Below are 12,930 nucleotides of genomic sequence, written 5' to 3'. Positions count from 1 at the left end.
TGAGCTGCTGCCAGAGCCTTGGGAAGGGGGGCACCAGGGTGAGGGACATCAGGGCACGGTGGCACCAGGATGCAGGGACATAGGGAAACAGGGGCACAGGGATGCTGGAGCCCTGGAATGTAGGGGCTCTGGGATGTGGAGGAGCCCCAGGACATGGAGGCACAGGGATGCTGGAGTCCCATGATGCAGGGGCACTGGGATGCAGTGGCCCTGGGTGTGGGGACATGGAGACACTGGGATAGGAGCCATAGGAGCACCAGGCACCAGCCGCTCTCTTTGAGCAGCCCCACAAAGCTGTAGGTTAAACTTGGGGTGTTCACAGGGTGCGGGTGCAGCGGGTGTGACACCCACACTGGGTGACGGGATAAACGACACCTCTCAGTAATGCCCGAATTTCTCCCGAGCACCTAAAACTTAATTTCCCTTTCCTGGACACCCAACGGGCGCTTCCCAACAGCCCCTGGAATTATTCTCCAACAACCCGCCTGGGGAGCAGAGCAGCGGGGGACGGCGCGGAGGCGCCACTTTCAGTGCGAGAGTCACCCCTCGGTACAGCCCGGGGGTCGCGGGGACCAGGAGCAGCCCCAGGGGAGCCGGGCGAGGTATGAGGGAGCGGGGTGTGAGGGAGCGGGGTGTGAGGGAGCGGAGCAGCCCCAGGGGAGCCGGGCGGGGTGTGAGGGAGCGGAGCAGCCCCGGGGAGCCGGGCGGGCTGTGAGGGAGCGGAGCAGCCCCGGGGAGCCGGGCGGGGTGTGAGGGAGCGGGGTGTGAGGGAGCGGAGCAGCCCCGGGGAGCCGGGCGGGCTGTGAGGGACTGGCCGGTCCCGGACACGCGCGGGGCGCAGGCGGGCGGCGCGCGGAGAGGGCGCGGTGACGTCACGGTGACGTCACACAGGGCCACGCGCCGGCGGCGGCCCCGCCCCCGGGAGGGAGGAGGGAGGGGAGGGAGGGGCGGGATGGAGGGAGGGGAGGGGAGGATGGCGGCGGGGGGGGAGGGAGCGCCGGCGCGGCGCTGAGCTAAGCCGATCCCACGTGTGACGGATCTGGCTGCTGCCCCAGCGCCTCTCCAGTGAGATCCTCCGGTAGCGGAGGGAGGAGGAGGAGGAGGAGGAGGAGGAGGGGGGAAGGGAAAAAAGGGGCACAGCAAGCGGAGCGAACCGAGCCGGAGCCGGGCCGGGGGGGGCGGGTTGGGCGGGCGGGGGGGGTTCTCTCAGGGGCTCTCGCTCGGCGCGGCCATGGAGGCGGACGGGAGCCAGGCTACCTCGGGGAGCCCCGGAGAGGCGCAGCACGACCCCGGGTAAGTCGGCGGGGCGGCGGGGGCGCGGAGCGGGGCGGCGGGGGGCGGCGAGGCGGGCCCGCCCCGCTCCGCTCCGCGCCCCTCCGCCCCGCCGGGAGCTGCCCCGTCAAAATGGCCGATCCCGCACCGGCGCTCAACTCCGCTCTGCTCTCTCCCTCCAGCAAGATGTTCATCGGCGGCCTCAGCTGGCAAACCTCACCAGGTACCCCCCCGCCGCCCCTTCCCCACGCGCGTCCCGCCCCGCGTGGGCCGCGTCCCGCCGCGCCGGGCCCTGCCCGCGCCCCCCAGCCCTGACCCTCCTCTCCCTCTCTGCTCTTTCTCCGCAGACAGCCTTAGAGACTATTTTAGCAAATTCGGAGAAATTAGGGAGTGTATGGTCATGCGGGACCCCACCACCAAGCGCTCCAGGTAAAACCGCCGCCCACCCCGCTCGGGTTGACAAACTTCGCGAGTTGCCGTCGGGGCGGGTGGACCCGCGCCCCCCAAAATCCCACCCCGAAATCCCGGCCCCGCATCCCACCCCGCGCGCGGGGCGCTGCGGGAGGGCTCTCCCCGCCCGCATCCCTCCGGTCCGGAGCAGGAAACAAAGCGGCCGGTGGAGCCGGAGCGGGGCCGGGGGTCGCGGCCGCCCGCCCGCCCCCCGCACCCGGGGGCTTCGGGGAAGGGAGCGGGGGGGACGACACGGCGGTTTATTTTTATGACTTCTCCCCTCGCCTCTAATTCTCATCACCTCCCCCCCCATCCCCTCGCTCTTTGTCTCTCGCAGAGGCTTCGGGTTCGTTACGTTCGCGGATCCGGCGAGTGTAGACAAAGTCCTGGCTCAGCCGCACCACGAGCTGGACTCCAAGACGGTAGGTCGTGGGGGGGCTCCCGCCCGCCCTTCCCGGCACGGCGGGGACGCGACCCGGGCGCACCGAGCCCCGCTCGGGCCGCTGTCAGGCTGTCATTGAACCGGGACCTTGCATGGCTGGGGGTTTTCCTTTCTGTTTTTTTCTGGGCTCTGCCTTTAACTTGCAAAAAGCGGCAACTTTCTTTTTTTTTTTTTTTCTAAGCCCGAATTCCCCCATACCGACCGCTGGCTCCTCCCCCGGCCTTATATTTTATTGAGCGGTGACATTGAAAAAGCTGAGGAGTAAAATCCAACTTTTTTTTTCGATGTTGGGCTGCAGAATGCTTTCTGCAGGGAACTTTGTGCTTCTTTTGATTGATTATTTATATATTGGTGCACGCGTTTCAAGGTGGGAGTGACTTACTGTCAAACCGTGAAAGCTGCTGCTCGTGTCATTTCCCAAAGTCATTTTTTGGAGAGGTCCCCTCACCTGTGATGGCAGGGCCCTTACGAAACGCACGCGTTAATTTATGGGAAGCTCTGCGAGAGGTGGAGAGTGGCTGTGGTACAGAAGCACGAGTCCTAATGTGTTGTTGTATCTCCAGAGCTTTTTGCTGTGCTCAGTCTCCAGTGCATAACATAAGGAAAAAAATGCTCATGAGATTCAGCTGATCTATTTTTTTTTTAATGAACATCCCGTTTGCTTAAAAAAAAAAAAAAAAAAAATTCCACCCCGAGTTTCCCCTTGCCCCAGTACGGCATTTTCGGTATTGGGTCAAACAAAAGGTATGGAGAGAGTGCAGCTCCGGGCCCTGTTTTCTCCCTGTGATCAAGGCCATGCAAAAAGATGAAGTTTTGTGCCTCCTACTTTGTTGTAGTTTCAGCCTCGGCAGACCTGGGAGGGGAGGGGGGAAGGACACTGGTAGAGGTCATCACTGCTCTGGTGCTGCTGGCTCCGGAGGGGGTTGTGTTTTGGGAAGGGAAGGCTCGTGCTGGTGGAACTGCAGAGCTTCTGCTGGACGGATCGAGCGTGTTCCTTACTGTAACTGGGTTTTACAGTCTGTGTTCTGGGGCTTAAGGGTTTTATTTTAACCTGAGCGTGGTGTTAGGAGGAATCCTGTCTCGGTGCTGCAACATCTCGTGGGTGCCTGTGTGTGCAGGATTATAGTTAAATGAAGAATAGGAGGAGCAGGGAGCAAACATGAGTGCATGATTTTTAAAAAATGCAATTTATATGGAAACAAAAAGCCCAAAGCTCTCATAGAAGCAGGTGGAATCTAGTGTTTTAATTCGACCTACAGATTCTGCTGGGCTTGTCTGAGCACGAAGCCTATGCTTTCACATGCCTTAATAATTTGATTTTAGGTTTAATCAGATATGGTAAGATAACTGATTCAACCGTGCTCCTGAGATTAAACTCACCAGACTTTTCATGTACAGCTATATGCTCTATGTGTTTTTAAAGATAAATTTAGATAAGAAGAACAAAGGCAAACAGTATCTTCAACGAGGGTTTTTTAAAAAAAATAAATCATGAGAGGACACCCTGTCATATTTCTGACTATAATTAGGTCCTCCCCCAGCTTTTTTCCTGTATCATAGTCTAGTCCCTGCAATGTATTAATTTGCTCTTCTCTGGGGGAGGGGTAAAGAGCTTCACCAGGACAAATTCCCTCAGTTTGGTTGTGTGATAATGATTGAATCAATCCAAATATGAAATTGCCCTTAGAATCAGAAACAAACACAGAGCCAGGCAGGTCCTTTCAGGCATGTATTTGTAGTGTATTGTAGTAACTGTTGTGCAGTATAACAAGGCATTTGACTCTGTTTCAACGTTCAGCACAGGAGGCAGATCGGTTGGGTATTGGCATGGAAACGTCGCTCTTGTTTACAGTTACGTTTAAAGCTTTGTTTAGGTAATGGCCATTCATATCAGAAATAGTATTATAGTCATTTCCTAGAGGACTTGTAGATACAGTAAGTAGAATTGTACCTAACTAACTAATTTTTTTTTGGTAGAACTTTGTTTTCTTTTTTTTTTAATTTTTTTCTTTTTGGTTGTTGTTTAAATAGTTGACAGGGTTATGCAAAAGGTATGGATTTGCCACATCCATTGCTAGTATTTGTCTTCAAAGGCTGATGGTGTTTATTTGAAAGGTTTGGGGAAGGAAAATTCAGTTCTTTAAGAAAATCTGTCGCTGTGGTGCAAAGGACTTCATGCTCTTTGAACTGACCTTCAAAATGAATGTGTTGCTTTGGAGTTTAATGGCTCTCCCTGCTTTTAACCAGAGGGACTTTGCAGTGATGTCCTTCTGGTGGGTCTGTTATACTTTGGTGAGAAAAGCTGTACTCTTGAAACAAACAGGAACGTGCAAATTTGCCTTCACCTTTGGGTACCGCTGTGGAAAATCCGTACCTGTTGTATTTCCCCAGTAGACAAATGCCTAGTCAGTGCTGAATATATTTGTAGATAATGTTAATCTCTATGAAAAGGTTAGCTTTCTAGATAAATAATTTTACTTTTTATGCTTTTTGAACAATAAAGTGGCATGTAATCACTCATTTCTCAGGTGTGTCTTAAAACAGATGCTACGTTTGTATCTGATGGAGACAAATCAGTTTATCAGTTGCACATGAAATGTTTGTGATATTTCCCATTTGGACAAATTAATTGAGTAAAGCTGCTTTTTAGGAGAGGCCCATGGTTATTTAGCAGTGCCAGGAATATTTATCACCACAGAATAACAGTACCAAAGGGAAATGTCTCCCTTTTCCTTGTCAAGGTTAGCTCGAGGGGAGAAAACCCAACAAAAGCCAAACCCAGACTCTGAAAGAAAGCCTCTATTTCTGAATATGCTTAACATGTTAGTGTCATCAGTTAGTTACACAGACAGCACTGAAAGCAGTCTCAGCTTGCACAGTTCAGGTAGGATTTAGTGCTTCCAAACATCCTTTCCAGATTCTGTAGAACATGTCTGCATGCAGGTGCTGCTGGAGGTGAAACCAGCAGCACGGAGGCATTTTATTGCAGTTTAAGCTGGGCAGTTGTTGACGTGTTTATTTACATCCAGCCATGCATCTGTGGTGGTGTCTTTTTGGTTTTAAGTCATTTTGTCATGGGAGAGAGGAGTCCCTTTTCAGAGATGACCCGTGTGGAAGTTGTGTGTAAAAGTGCAGAAGGAGGGTTTGGGAATTGCAGAGTGGGCACACTCTGTAATGGATGCAGCACAGTGGGGGTCAACTGCATCTTGAGGGAATGTGGGGTAGAGCAAGGATTTTTTTTTCCCTCCCCTTCCTTTTTGTGTCTGTGGTGACATAACTCCTTCATGGAAAACCTTTCCTAGGAAGGTGTTTTCCTCTGGTGTAAGTGCCTGTATGTTTCACATACACAAAACCTGCACGTGTTTGTGTCTTCCCCTGCTCTCTTCCCACCCTATCCCATAAATGCCCCTTTTTGGTTCTCCATTGCTCACTTATATTCTTGGAGAGCTGGCAACCAGATCAATTTGGCATGTAGTTACAAAGGAGCATCTAGCCCTTCTGATACTTTAGTTTTAATAATTGAAATATGAATAGTTTGACTTTGGTTTTGACTTTCCTTTTTAGTGTGGTGTTGCTCATCAGTTGACAAAACAGAGCAGAAAAAAACCCTGTAACCCCAAACCCAGTAGTGGGAAGGTGCAGGTGTCAAACCCAGCAAGTTAAGATGTTGGTCAGGAATGCTGGCCCTCTTCCTGTGCAACCTCCAGAGCATGCAGATAATCCCTAACACGCAGTTTTGGTGGTAGAGGCAGCACCCAGAGACTAATCCAGAGCTCCCCAAGCACCAGTGGGGATCGTTTCCCAGAAGATGATAGAGGTGTGCAGAAGAGATGTTTTCTTCCTCTCTTCCCATCTCCCTCCCCAGACAAACCCAGTCTGTGACCCATCAGTTCCAGAGTGGTTCTGGATGACCCGGTGTGCTGAACTACAAGCCTGAGAAATGAGGGATTAATAATTCAGTGATTTAAAACCAAAATACTCTGCAATGACAACCAAAGCTATCTTGTTGATTTCCCCTTTCTTTTTCCTCAGATTGACCCTAAAGTTGCGTTTCCCCGACGAGCACAGCCCAAGGTAAGTAGGAGGATCGATAATAGGATTTTAGGCACACAGAGAGTCATTGTTGCCAGGCAGTTCGGGTTTCAGCCGGGGAATTGGCAATGAAAGCTTTTAAAGCCGGAGTGCTCGGCGTCTGAGGGGATCAGTGAGTGGCTGTGGCACAGGGGAGAGCTCTGTGCTGCTGTGTCTGACCATGGCTGTGGCACAGGGGAGAGCTCTGTGCTGCCGTGTCTGACCATGGCTGTGGCCCAGGGGAGAGCTCTGTGCTGCTGTGGCCCAAGGGAGAGCTCTGTGCTGCCGTGTCTGACCGTGGCTGTGGCCCAGAGGGGAGCTCTGTGCTGCCATGTCTGCCCGTGGCCATGCAGAGCCGGGTGGTCGGTGTGGCCGAAGGGCAGAGCCGGTCCCGGATCCGTCGGGATTCGCGGCCGCAGCCCCGCGTCCGTGGGGCTGTTCCACACAGCGTGTTCTGCAGGGTGTTTGTGGAGAGTGTTTGGATTAAGTACAGACTTCAGGCTTGTTTTGAGCTGAGCTTTCAGTTCTGTGGTTGTAATGGTTGTAGTGGATGGGAATATATCTCTGCCTTCATTGTTTGTGAATTTTCTTTTGTATAACTTGAGATGTGTGTGGAGACCAGTGAGTGTTGGATAGCAAGTTTCTGATGAGGCCCTGAGCTCTTGGGGCCACAGGGTATATTTTGCAAGAGCAGAGGGACAATGAGGTCTGAGTGTCCAGCTGGTCAGGCTGGAGCAGTGACCTGGCCATGGTGTGACCAGTCTCCACGAAGGGACAGGGATAGGCAGAGACACTTCTGCCTGTGTGCTGCCTCCAAACCACTGCCCATCGCTCCTGGAGGCACTGCCCGTGCAATAGGAGTGGCTGCTGCCCTTTAGGCTGTGCCTAATGAAAACAAAGCAGTTCCAAAGCCAAACGTGCAGTGTGTGAATTTTGAAAACCAGGGGCTGAAAGAAAACTTTTGTCATTGTCTTTGTTTTTGAGAGTCTGTTGGAAAAACTCAGTTCAGCTGGTGTATGGCACTTGTATACGCTCTAGTCATCTTGGGTTACTTCAGTCTTCTGATTAAAAAGATGGAAAGGCAAGGCTGCAGATTTGTGGATGCAAGTCAGCAAGGAAAAGTGGTCTAAAGCTGGTGGGAATGAGTTCTTGAAAAAAAAAAGGGAGCAAACTCCAACAGCCTACTTGCAGAATTTTAAACCAGACTAATGTAGGGAGATGTTTAGAGGTTCTTTTCTTCCTAGGACATATCTAATAACTAACTGGTAAATAATGGTGTGCCTGGCTTGTTTCTGTGCTGAGCAAAGAGTTTATAATGTGTGGGGCTTGTGGCTTCTGGATTATGTTGTTGGATTGATTCTGTCTGTGAGATGCGATGTAAAGTTACCAGAATTTTGGTCTTGTGCAGTGACTGATGTTCTTTTCCCCCTTCCCAATACCTTTTAAAGGCTTATTTACATTTTAAACTGTCTTCAATTACCAGTTATCTGTTTCTACAGTGTTATTTGGAGAAGTTTATAAAGCTTACAACAGAGCTGTTAAGCTGTCCCATGTGATTCTTCTCTAACAATTAAAAAAACCAGGGCATGTCTTACGTGGAAGATATTAGTGAGTTAAATTTTCGGGTTAAAGAATGCGAAATCAGGTTGTTTTTACAAAGGGGATTTTGTTTTCCTCTGCACAGGGTGTTTTTTTCCCCTTGGTGTTTGGTAACAGACATCTTTCGAGTGTGGGGCAAATGCTGGAACGTAGGCTGGATGCCACTCCTGGCAGGATCTTGCTCTCTCTGGAGAGGTCAGCAGTGTCTGTTGCTGCTTTTTACACACTTGTCCTTTCTAAGTGTCGGGGTGTCTATGGGGCATTTGAAAAAAATCTGAAGATTGAAAACAGCCCTATTTGGAAACTGGAGAAAAGCAGATGCAATAAAGAACAGATTTTACATCTATTATGACGTGTCATTCTGGCCAGCATTTCATAATCTGGATATTTTGGTTTTTGTTTTTTAATTAGATACTGAATTAAGGTTTTGGACTTTAGCTGTTCATTTATCCCAGTTGAATAGCAAATGCTCAGCGTTAAAATGTGACTGTACTTTAGTCTAATTAACTAGCTAATGCTTGGGTCTGTGGAGATTAATGGCATTTAATGAAATGTCTCTGTCTCTCTCTAGGTGCAAGGGGAGAATTTGTTTGGGGTTTTTTTCCCCCCCACACCAAGTAATCTTCCTTTTAGCAAAATGGGGATTTGTTTTTTTGTGACTTTCCTGGCAGTGACGGGTGCTGAGGTGGGAGCGGGGCTGGGGGTGCATTCCCCATTCTGCTTCCCTCCCTCCCTCCCTCCATCTCCTTCCTTCAGGAGCCCTTTTGACCCTCCTCAGCATGATTAACTCTTCAGTGGGCTCATGTGCACTGGCTCTGCCCTTGCCAGGTCCAGTGCCCGTGGTGGTCTGCGGGGTCACACTCACCCACTTGTGTGTGTTCCTTCCCCCTCCTCATCCACGGGAATTGCTCCTTGCCCCTTTCAAACCACAGCCCAGTAAAACACTTTGTTTTGGGCTTTTTAAACCGCATCTCCATGGTTTGACACCTCTCTGGTGATGCAAATTGGTTCCTGAGCAAGCAGTGGCAGGTTGTAACAGCCGAGCATTCTTCCCTGATTTTCTTAGAATGACCCTCTGGAAAATCCTGCTGATTGCCTCCAGTGGATTATGCCATGATGTGTAATCCTGCTCTCCTTGGGAAGTCCAGGACGACTTGAAGCCATTGTTTTAGGAAATTTGCTGCAGGGTTTAACTCATTGGGGCTCTGGTGTATGGCTAGCAGCGAGATGAAAAGAGTGTACTCCTGCGGCTGCTGTTCCTTGATAAAAATCTGTCTTGTTTCCAAGTGCTGGAAGGCACTCTGTAACAGTAGATCATTTATAACTCTGCTGACTTAAAAAATCCTTAAAAAGCAGCAGCGATGGGGTGGCAGTAGTTTTGTACCCCCTTTTGAATACTGAAGACTATTAATAGTTTGTCTTTTTACTATACATAGCCTGCCAGTTCTGATATTACCTGCTCTATTAGGTTGGAGAATCTTTGACTTAGCATGTTCATTAGATATTTTCACATGTAAGCAATTTCCTCCCTCACCCCTCTGCCTTAGGGATTTATTTAAAAACCAAAACAAACCTGAAGAGCAAAAGGACAGCAGCCTCTGTCCACAGAGAAGCTCCTTGGCCATGAAAATATCTTTGTGTGACTTACTGGTGCGGAAATTTAGAGGCTTTGGCGTGCAGAGCCCTGTATGAAACAGGAGCAGGTAAAACTTCAGTCAAAGTTTGCAGTTAGTGAGGCTGCCCACCGAGTTGTGTTTTGTGTTTAGGTTCCTCCAGGATGGGATGGAGCTGCTTGTTCTTCCAGCACTTATTGGAGAGGCAGAAAGCACATGGTTGGGAATTGCTCCCAGTTCAACGAGCTGGAGCTACTTGTAGTAACATTGATGGTGTCCAAGGGCATTGAGTATGTGCCCTGCTGGCTGTGGGATGTATCCTTCCTCTTCAGGAATGAGAGGAATAGGAAGGGCAGGGTAACTGCTGCTGCTGGAGCTGGTGCTGTGGCTCACTGGCATGGGCTGGCACTGGGTGCTGGATGTCTGCTGTCCTGTCTGCTGATGGCCCAGAGTAAAGGTGGTTATTGCATATTTTAATTTGGGATCTAGTCTGTGGGTTGGGTACAGAATGCTGGTGACAGTTTGGTCACAAAACATCAAAAGAACTTTATTTGGTGAGGGAAGCCTTTTGTCTGGTGATGGACTGGTGATGCTGAACCCCGAGGTCTTTGCTAGATGTGTTGTGTTCTCCCAGAGGTTGGTGCAGAGCTGAGCACAGTCCTGGCCCCTCAGTGCCCCAGTCAGTCAGGCAGGGGCTGTGCACACTGTGTGGACCTTGTCTGTGGCCTGGCTGGTTTCCTGTCTGGCTGGGCACGTGGGCTGTAAGTGGTGCAGTTCTGCACATCTGGTCCTTCTTCTAGGGAAGAAACAGTGTCAACAACTCCCCTTTCATGGGAGTTGCTGCTGGTTAAAGCCATGTGAAGCTGGTATTCCAGAGCAGCAAATGGAGGGCATGCCCTTTTGGAATAACACCCAGGCCAACCTGGGATTTTTTTTTTTTTTTAGAGCTAACCAGTGGATTTGTGTGTCTGATTCCAATTAAGTTAACTGTGGGTGGGGTGTCTGCCTCCCTTGGCTGATAAGCCTGAGCCAGAGTAACAGGGAGAGATCTTATTCCAAAGCAAATGATGGACCTTGAAAAGCAGGGGTTTGTTTGTTCCCTCCTCTCCTTCAGCCTGTAAACTCCAGGTTAGTCCCACTACTTCCCATCTTATTTTAAGTATTGGGTAGACTTTGAAGTTGGGGTTTTTTTTTTCAAAAGAATGTGAACTGGACACACTGGCAGAACTCAGGATTCTTCCTTTCCTGTCACCTTTCCTTCCCCACTGGGCTGTAAAGAGCAGCAAGGTCAGACCTTTTCCCTATGATTTGTTTGTTTGTTTGTTTGCTTGTTTTGTTTTTCTTTTTGGATTCCCCTGCATTTGCAGGTCTGGGTAGAGTAAGAGAGGAAGTATTTCCTGCTCGTGGCATCAGGCACAGATGTGTAGCGTGATCTGGTATTGTCTGTGTGCAGAGTCCTGTGAAGTCCTTACAGATGGTGTGAGGGATTTCTTTTTATGGTCTACAGCCACTCTTGGGCATCTCGTTCATCCAGCCTTGACGTAGATCCCTTGTCCAGTGTAAGCTGCTCCTAGAATTTGCTTCCCTCTGGCATTAGATGGTCAAATGGACAAGTTGCAGAGTCTGAATCTTGGCTGATCAACCCAGGTCTTCTCGGGCAGTGGAGGATCAGGGTTTTGAAACCCCTTATTCTTGGGCTTGGGTTTGTGATGTGGTCTGGATGGGCAGTGTGGTCTCTGTCCTTGGATGCCACGGCCAGATGACAAAGGGGCTGTGCAGGGCCTTCTGTGGAGTGCAGGGAGTTCTGTCAGAAACAAGAGCTGAGCTGGATTTTTGTAATTCTGTCGTTTTTTGGAGATGTAAACATTTATTTCTTCTCCCCAGTCACTCAGGTAGATTGCTCACGTTGTCCTGAATCCCCACAGAGTGTCTTGTACTTGTTAGAATGTCTGTATTTCCATTTTCATTGCCTAAGGACATCTCTCATGTTTAGAATAGTCCTAATGTCCCTTTGACATGCTGCTAACTAAAAATTAAAATTGAACACTAGCTAACATGTTGGTTTTTTTATAGGTGATTCTGCATTCCCTGTGTTTTTCTGTATTGTTGGATTATTTTTAATGGCATCTACCAGGTGACTTTTCTGCACTCGCATATGCCAGGAAAGGTTCCAAAGTGAGGGAGGTCAGGGAAATGGAAGAGGAGCAGCATGGTAACACCCTTGTGTTCCCCTCTGCTTCCAGATTGAGTACATCTCGTCTGCAAAGTGCTGAGCCTTTATCAGCCCGGGGGTAGGTCTACTAATGACTGATCTAAAACCATCAAATTCATTTATTTGTCACTGCCAGTGACAGGCCAGTTAATGCTAATGGATTCTTTTTTTAGCCTGTTGACTCTGGTGATAGTCTCATAAATGTTGTGAAATCTAAAGCCTTAAGAGAACTTGTAACTTATTTTTAGAGGAGAGCTACTGAAACAGGGTAAGGTGGTGTGTGTACCTCAAGGTGTGTGTTGTGTTGAGAAGGAAAAAGAGCAGCTCCTAGTTTATTAGCCATACACAGCTGTCTATGCTGTCCTTAATAGTTACTTGATTTTTCAGTTGTATTGTAGTGTTCTCTTTAGGCATGTTTTGGGTCATGCTGTAAAGGAAGGAGAACCTGTAAATAGAGTCAGTCATCTTAGGGAAAAATGGCTTGTTTCAGAAAATGGTTCATCTGCAGGGCCTGGATCTTCTCTGCCCCTGTTGTGTGAAAGCACTTAAACATATACTTAAGTTGGCATAAGCATGTGGGTAAGTGCTTTGCTGAATCAGGATGGACTAAAAACACATTATTAAATGCTTTGTTGAACTGTGAAGCTTGCAGCAGAAAAAGATTAAAAGATTACTTTGTGTATTTGAGAGTACTTTGTATGTGGTCAGTCCCATAGCTTCTCTTTCGAAGACAGGCTGTTGTATCTCTCATTTCCCTGCCCTCACCAGAGGATCTCACTCACAAGAAGATACTAATCTGCTGTTTCCTCAAAAAAGTGATTGCAAGGTCAGTGTAGCATCAGACTTTAAAAAAATAAATAAATCATTGTTTAAGCTTAATTTAGTCTTCTAGCCCTGAAATCACACATTCTGTTTGCCTTAGTCACTGGAATAATTCTGAAAAACTATGTGAGCAGTGTTCAGTGTGGCTTGGGTTTCTGTGATATTATTACTGTAGAAATTGTGGTTTGCTGAGTAATTTGAAAGTTAATGTGAATCTCTGTAGTCAGATCAGCATGCGGTATTAATAAGTTACTTCTAAACTTTGGCATTTTACTGCTCTCCTGGTGGAAGTATTTTAATTTTTGAGTGCAGAGAAAATCTGAAGAATGTTGGGAAGTTCTTTTGCCCTGCTCAGTCATTCCCTGTGCGGGAACATCTGCAGCTGGATGTATTGCTGTGACTGAGGAGGCTTAAATTAAGATTGTACTTCGGGAACTTTCTATTATAAA

At 48.9% G+C, this 12,930-nt stretch overlaps 1 protein-coding gene across 20 annotated transcripts in view; it reads left to right on the top strand.

Annotated features, from left to right (window-relative positions):
- The first annotated feature begins 1,167 nt into the window (after positions 1-1,167).
- MSI2 (musashi RNA binding protein 2) overlaps positions 1,168-12,930 on the top strand; it is a 223,700-nt gene continuing 211,937 nt past the window's right edge. For 16 of the 20 annotated variants that reach the window (XR_010435676.1, XR_010435677.1, XM_064678128.1 and 13 more), the window contains exons 1-5: positions 1,169-1,293; positions 1,455-1,495; positions 1,620-1,701; positions 2,060-2,144; positions 6,197-6,238. Coding sequence is in view for 18 of the 20 variants with exons in the window: in XM_064678128.1 (XP_064534198.1) it covers positions 1,232-1,293; positions 1,455-1,495; positions 1,620-1,701; positions 2,060-2,144; positions 6,197-6,238 (312 nt within the window). In the remaining 2 variants the exon portion in view is untranslated. Of the gene's footprint in view, positions 1,294-1,454; positions 1,496-1,619; positions 1,702-2,059; positions 2,145-6,196; positions 6,239-12,930 lie in introns of all 20 variants that reach the window. The other 4 variants (XM_064678127.1, XM_064678119.1, XM_064678129.1 and 1 more) reach the window with 2 other exon arrangements.

Source organism: Pseudopipra pipra, chromosome 21, assembly GCF_036250125.1.
Source record: "Pseudopipra pipra isolate bDixPip1 chromosome 21, bDixPip1.hap1, whole genome shotgun sequence".
NCBI classification, from domain to species: Eukaryota; Metazoa; Chordata; class Aves; order Passeriformes; family Pipridae; genus Pseudopipra; species Pseudopipra pipra.
The sequence above is the reverse complement of the archived record's forward strand: the minus strand, read 5'-3'. Positions and strand labels throughout refer to the sequence as shown.